This window comes from Semicossyphus pulcher, unplaced genomic scaffold, assembly GCF_022749685.1.
Source record: "Semicossyphus pulcher isolate SPU_LCO1_2020_fin unplaced genomic scaffold, fSemPul1.0.p SCAF_18, whole genome shotgun sequence".
In the NCBI taxonomy this organism is placed as follows: Eukaryota; Metazoa; Chordata; class Actinopteri; order Labriformes; family Labridae; genus Semicossyphus; species Semicossyphus pulcher.
In genome coordinates, this window is record NW_027211691.1 from 17523941 (window position 1) to 17531252 (window position 7312).

The window sequence follows — 7312 nt, forward strand, 5'->3', positions numbered from 1 at the left end:
ATGAGAGAAATCAGCGGACTATTTACTGTAGTTTGGTATTGGATATTATTGAACGATTATTGCCGATAAACTAACCATCACAGCAGAGAAATATTGCAACATCCTGAGCCAGTTTACAGCGTTTATAAACCATGCAATGTGTCACAGTTTACCGAGAGTGAAACATGAATTTACTCCTGATTATTGCTTGTTTTTGACTCAAAGATCGTCTATTCTTGACCTAAATTTTATTCTTTATGACAAAAAAATGCTCATAAATTCCATGAAGTTCATTAGAGCTTGGGTTACATGCAACTGCATTTTTATAGCGAGAATCCCCCCAGAGTCATTATAAATGGAGATCGCCACCTTCGCCCCTCTTCATCTTTAGGGCTGCGGACTGATGTCACTGGCGTGATTCCTCTCGTCGTCTGAGGAGCAGTCTGACGAGTTATACAGGAAATTATCGCCCTCGTCGTCGTCACTGTCTCTGAAGTCTCTAATTCTGCCATTTTTAGAGTCTGTCTTGCTGTTATAGTCCGACTGTTCGAGTCCGTCAGATTTCTCCTGGCCGCTCTTGGAGCCCTTCTTCTCGGCCTCCTGGGCGGCCTGCTCTTTGGCCTTCTTACTCCTCTTCCATTTCATGCGTCTGTTCTGGAACCAGATTTTAACCTGGAGAAAAGAAAATAATTCAGTTCAATGAGTTTGAACGTATAGAGGAGGAGGCTAGCTGTGCGTAACTTATGCGTAAAGATTGCGTAAAGGTGACCAGACGACCTGGCATTGACCTTTGCGTTTTAAAATTCTCCTACACTTAAAAACACGTCAAAAAAGATATTTAATTTAATTTAGATTTTTAAAGATCCCTTTTATAAATTAAAAACTAAATTTAAATGGGTGGTCTTATTGCCATTTACCCATGCACGTTTTTTATTTAAACCAATGTCTGCAACAGTTTGGATGCTTCATTGTAACTTTTACAAAACGAAACAAAGCTAATTTATGTTCCTTCTTTTTTTTTTGAAGACTTAAACAAGGGAACTCAATTTTTCTGGAATATATTACCTGAGTTTCTGTGAGCATGAGGGACGTGGCCACTTCAAAGCGCTTGGGTCGTGACAGGTACTTATTCAGTTTGAACTGATGCTCCAGCTCCAGCAGCTGCTGACTTGTGAATGCAGTTCTCGGTCTTCTGCACTTGCCAAGGAGGTTGGACTGCGCCTGAGCTGCAAGAACACAAACAAAAAAACAACATAAATTTCAAACAACTTCGAAATACACTTTTTTTATTCATGTAATAAAGTGCGAACAAATAGATAAATGTACAAAAGCCTGCTCAAAATCAGCTCTCTGCTGTTATGCAGTAATAAAACAGGATTATCCGTGCCCTCTTTAAGCAACAAGGTCATCCACTCATGAATATGTCCATAGAGGAGCTATTTGCTTCTCCATTTTGAACAAATCTGTTAAAACGAGCAGAAACAAGAAGGCAGTATCTGGTGAGCAAATAGCATGTCGACTGTGGGTTTCACACTCCTCTGCTACTTTCCCACTGTCCATTATCTGTCCATTTTAGTTCCTCTCAGAAAAACCATCAGTGTGTGACAGCCTCTTCATTCAGAGGAGCAAAATATCTGAGGGAAATGTGCGCCGAAATGTCCAAAAACTGACTTAATTTTAAGGAGGAAAAATATAATTTCACGCCTCTATTTATCTGAGTCTTAAGCACAGTGACTGAAGCTTTCCTAATGCAGCATCATGTAGGGTTGGATCATGTTTTTATGTCATTTTTTATCATGTTTTCTCGTAGAATTATAGCCCATAAAGCAGCCTTTTGGGGTATCAGTACTTTTAGATCAGCATGGCCACAATAAGTATTATATTCTAACATTCATTAAGTCAAAATAACACGTGGAACATTTTGTAAAGAAGCAGCCACTTACAATTAAAGTCAGACATTTTGGGCAGCATCATCCCGGCCGTGGACACCCGCAGCCAGTGGTCCAGCTGGAAGGTGCTGGCTGTCAGTTTGATGGGATCGCTGGTGTGGTGGTGATGCGAGCCGTGTGGATAGGAGTAAGACAGGGCAGGGTGTTGGCCTGTGAGCGCAGCTGCGGAGTAGGTGTACATGGGGTGTCCGTAGAGAGCCTGTGCGGGGATCCCTGCGGTGCTCTGCGGGTGTAATCCAACCATGCTGTGCGGACTGTTGAGGAAACCCGGTTTGGGAATCAAACCGCAGGTGGAAATCCTCGGAGGAGACGGCGTCTCCGTGCGTAAAGACTCTGCGCCGAGATCCGGGACTGCCACGCTTCCCGACGTCGGGATGGAGGAGGAGGACAGGGAAGTCACCAGCGCGAGCGGAGAGGTCTGCACCTTGGGGGTATCGACTGCTAACAGCGCGTCAATGCGGAAGTTTTTGGACTTCTCCATCGGGCCGCGTGCTCGTCGCCTCTGCTGCCGTGAACGAAGGAGAAGTAAGCGCCGATTTCCCACCTCTCAAAAGTTGTGATGTGCTCCGGAGTGTGAGAGAGGAGCTCCGTGTCACACTTAATCCCTGACACATTGAGGCGATTGGTGCAGCGGGCTGAAGGGGGCCGGACCAACGTCACGGAGGTAACAACGCCTCTTTGCTCTCATCACTGTGCAGCAGCGCGAGTGCTGCGTTAAAGCTTTCATAAATAACAGGGAAATGTAACAGTATAGAAAATAGTTTGAAATTATAAACTATAATTCGATGTTTTGCTTGTATATAATTCATTACATTAAAGACGCAAACTCTTCCTTTATGCTCCTCCTGCTGCACAGTGGTTTTGAGACTTGCTTACTGTACACATCATCAATGTTACCAAGGTCACAGGAGCAGGTGGAGTGACGTTTCATTAAACATCTGCAGCCAGAAACAATCCAGAATACCCAGCACATGAACACACTTATTATAGAAAGGATTGTCTTTCCTACAAGATGCAATGGAACCGGAAAATGTGCTGTAATTGTTTGCATTTTAAATTTAGTGAATCAAAACAAGAGGGGGTCGTGGATCAACATCCGAGAATCCCTTAAAATCAAAGCTCATATTAATAATGATAAAAAAAGAGAGTACAGTTTAAATGACGAGCCAAGTTATTTTATTTATGTAGCACACAACAGGGGTTGACCCAACGTGCTTTACAGTTGATGCAGGCAGACAGAATATGCAGTGGCCTGTTGGATTGAGTGTTTACCCCCTTATAAAACAGAATTTTCAGCCCTACCTAACATGTAAGGCGGTATGAAAAGTTATCAGACTCATCTAAATGAAATAAATCTATATGTTGTGTGCGTAAAAGGAAAAAAAAAAAAAAGAAAGCATGCGCACAAGTGAACATCTTGAGCCGGAGCGACCTGAGAGGCCAACAGGGAAATTGAAGTAAAAGCTCTCCTTCTGTCGCTCTCCAGAGCCGAGGGTGACAGACGCACCCTGCTATAATGGAGATGTATACCAGAATTAATTAGGTGAAACCCTCACTGCTTCTAACATCAGCAAACCAAGTGTTATTTTGTGACTTTTGCTTATTGATTTTCGTGCATTAAAACGCGATTTTACAGTAAAATCATCACGTTTTTGAGCAGATATAATACTGAAAATAAGGTTTCATTTTTCTTACATAATCTGAAATATCACAAGGGACAATAAATTGGACTTTTGACATCCCGGGAAAGCTTTAAGAAGCTGTCAAAATAAGTCAAATTCAGGCGCAATCTGTGCGCAACGACCAGCAAACATTTGGTAATTGAAAGGCTGAGAGTGAACAGAGCAGAGAGATGGAGCTAATAGGCCCGTGGCTCCGGGTGACTTCGGTCTAATAAGCCACTTAAAGTTAATGGAAGAGGAGGTCAAAATGAGAATTATTGACACCCAGTTGCCCTTAACCTGTCTACCAATAAAGCTGATTAGGTTTTGTCAATTCATCAGCTAACCGCGCTCCGGGGACGTTTATTTGCTCGGGGGAAATCAACAAGTCACCGCGTAGTTTTCAAGTAAAGGATCGCCATTTAATTGTGGACCCTGATGATCATGACCAATTACAGGATGATAACGGGGAGATTGATGTGAGTGGGACATGCATGGGCCTGCATGCGCGTGGAAAAAAAATAGAAAGAGAGGAGTAGGAAAGGATGATGCTTTGTTTGTGTGTAAATGGTGCAAATGTTACCGATTTAATAGATGCTTTGGTCTTAAATCATCATAGTATTTATAAAATGAGCTTTATTTATAACACAAATGTATTTCCGGTTCTTTTTTTTCTTTTTTTTGATCTCGCTTCTAACGATAAAATAAAATAATATCCATACCGAGTGTCATATTTAAACATTATAATATTTTGAAGGATTCTAATAAACATCTTCGCCTCTCCTCAACGAAACCGGAAGTCTTACTTTGCAGATCTCTAGTCAATTAAAGGCATTTTCTCAGCCTCCCTCCGGCATGATTATTATTCTAACAGCCGGACTCTTTTCTTGTCCCCACCGCGGGTTTAATTTCATTAAGGGCCCCGCATGAATATTTCTATTAAAGCAGCGGTGAAATATGGAGCCATTTAGTATTGGCCTTCACCGATCAGCAGGATTTATCGCTCCTCTTCATCACATCGAGAGGAGAGAAAATTAATAAGGCACCCAAGATGGAACCGGACCCTAAAACCTTGGTCTTTCCTGAAAGCTGTTAATTTGCTCTGTAATTACTTTCACAATTAACTAAAATACAAATCACGGTGACAAATCGGGATAGTTTATATATTAATTAGGCTACCTTCCGTAAATGTGATCAGTATGAACAGGCCATTTAAAGGCACCTGCACTGTCTCTTTTAATCCGATAAATAGCTTCGTTTAATTGACACAAATGTGTAATATTGCTTTTTAAGAAACATGTATTTCATAGCATTGTATTCCTGATATGTAAGAGACAAAGTCAAGTAGCTGCAAGATTGCAGTCTAAAATTATAATATTTAATAAATTCGATCTTGGTGGTTAATTCGTCTCAGACGTGTTATCAATGAAGAGTACCTGCGCCGCCTTCACAGTACAGTATTATCTACAGGCCCAGTCAGATGTTATTGATGAAAACATTTGTCTTTTCCTCCTGCTCGTGCTTTTAAAGCTTTTATTCGTTCAGCCAATAAAAAGCCCGATAAGATATACGTCATCCGTTTGTCGACATAACAACGACAAGAACGACAACAACAACAATGATAACTATAATAATATAATTATTTTCTTCTAGGTGTGGTAAATCATGGGGTGTTGAACGTGATGATAGACTTGATCATTATTGATATTTTATGGGGCGTTTGCAGTATTTAGCATTTTTTGCTATTTAAAAAAATACCACTTTTGAGCTTTATTTATATCGCTTTTTTTGCAGAACTAATGCACAGGAATTGAAGTTGTCATTAAACAATGTGGAACACTTTGTGCACATGTACTCAATGTATTTACTCTTTAAATATGTGCACACATGCTTGGTTAATAAAGCTGATTCTGATTCTGAATAAGTTTCAGAACAAATTTATGAGCTTCAAATTCTAGATGGACAAATTGAAAATGCAGATCGATTAAAAAAAACTGTATAAAAAAGGTAAATTAAAAAAACACTCTTTCATTTTCTCACACCACTATTGCCAACATATTATAATATAATCATGTAAATCTTCATATGCAAAAAAACAAAAGAAATCAAGAAATACAAAGAAATGTACTGTTAGGCGTTAACATACAATTAGTTCAGATTTATTCTGTTCAAATGTATTCTTCTAAATGAAAACACAACTATTGAAAGTTTAACAGGAGATATGCAGCTTGATAGCTCAGTTCAGCCATGCTGTAGAAGTCCCATTGTGTGTAGAGCTGTTTGTAATGTTAAGAATGCATTGTAACATTGATGAAATGAATGTGCAGTCCAACATTTTCTGTTTACTTTCCTGGGCTGAAAGGCGAAACTGTGTGATCAGTGTTAAGTTGGCTGGAGACTCCATTTGGTTTAGCTGTATATAAGGAAGACTGTTCTGAGTCCAAGGAATGAGCCCTGAGGTACACCACATGTAATTAAACACCGTGTGGCGATGAACACATCCACACATTAGGAACTTGCTATTGATTAAAATTAAGTTACCGGTCAGGTTCATTGCAGGAGCATTCATAATATTTTTTTTGCCTCAGGCTGTATTGGTTTAGTTATCTGTCATTCAAAAAGTAAAAGAGCACTTAAAATCACACATTTCCACCCTAATCCCCCAATTGGAATACATATAATTCCCTATGTGCAACATTTAGAACTAAAGAGGCCTTTATAGTAAATCTGTTACAACAAAAATCTCCTGTCTTTTTCAAGGTTTCAAGACAATGTACGTATGTTATTCATCCCCCCATGTCCATATTTTAAAATACATTGAAATATTCAAATGGCTCATTCCAAGATAAATAAAATAATTTTAAAGACAAATTAAACACAAAGTGGTCATAAACAGTATTTTTGTGTATTGTAAACATAATCTACATCCTTTCTTTGGGTATATATCAACTGGCATTTTAAGGAGGTTCCTATTATGCAATTGTGTCAATAAATGATGATATTCAAAATGTGCCACTGGGATAAATAAGTCTGTTAAAGATGTTAGACTACATTTTTTGTGCAGAATATTTAAAATAGCTCACATTCCATCCATTCTTTCTATTTGCCCACACATTTCAAAATAAAAGACATGTTTACATTTCTTTTCAGACATTTAGTTTTTGTTGAAAAAAATCATCTGTATTTCTTTAATAGTGACACAATAACCATAGTGATTATGTTTACTGAGCAATGAAAATAAAGAAGTAAAACAATAACTTAACATAGAGTTCCTGTTTAATCTATCCAATAGACAACTTAAAAAAAAAAAAAAAGCTTTATTGAACAATTACAATACAAGCAGTACAAACAAGTGCTCATAAAATGTTAAATGAGTAATACATTTTCAAATTTTTATTAAATAAATGTTGAAAGGACAGTCAATATTCAGATCTGGGACAAATAAGTTATAAAGTACATAAGGAAAAATAAACAAACAAACAAACAAAATGCTACTGTGCTGGACACATCTCTCCTCCCCAAGAATCTCACCAAAAAGCTCTACTTATTTTTTACATCATTTTAGTCCTATCCAATTGCCTACATGTAAACAGCAGGCACACAAACGTCACAGAACCTTCTCAATCGATTGAGTTGAGAGGCGGGTTTAAACCGCCCGCACATGATTGACACATATTTTATCCAATCAGCTTCCAGAAACGTCAGGAACCGGAAGCAGTTAAG

General features: G+C 38.7%; 1 protein-coding gene across 1 annotated transcript; it reads right to left on the reverse strand.

The window, feature by feature from the left end:
* Positions 1-366: 366 nt before the first annotated feature.
* Positions 367-2409, reverse strand: mnx1 (motor neuron and pancreas homeobox 1). Its single transcript, XM_069667791.1, has 3 exons — positions 1923-2409; positions 1045-1205; positions 367-651 (listed from the first exon to the last, which is right to left on the reverse strand). Exons 1-3 carry the CDS (start codon positions 2407-2409, stop codon positions 367-369), a joined length of 933 nt encoding a protein of 310 aa, XP_069523892.1.
* Between the last annotated feature and the right edge of the window lie 4903 nt (positions 2410-7312).

Bases quoted from the DNA above. Each gene is read 5' to 3' on its own strand.
- mnx1 (XM_069667791.1), bottom strand. From the start codon at position 2,409: ATGGAGAAGTCCAAAAACTTCCGCATTGACGCGCTGTTAGCAGTCGAT. The intron at 1,206-1,922 runs GTAAGTGGCTGC...GTGTTCTTGCAG, and splicing joins CAAAATGTCTGACTTTAATT to CTCAGGCGCAGTCCAACCTC. The intron at 652-1,044 runs GTAATATATTCC...TCTTTTCTCCAG, and splicing joins TCATGCTCACAGAAACTCAG to GTTAAAATCTGGTTCCAGAA.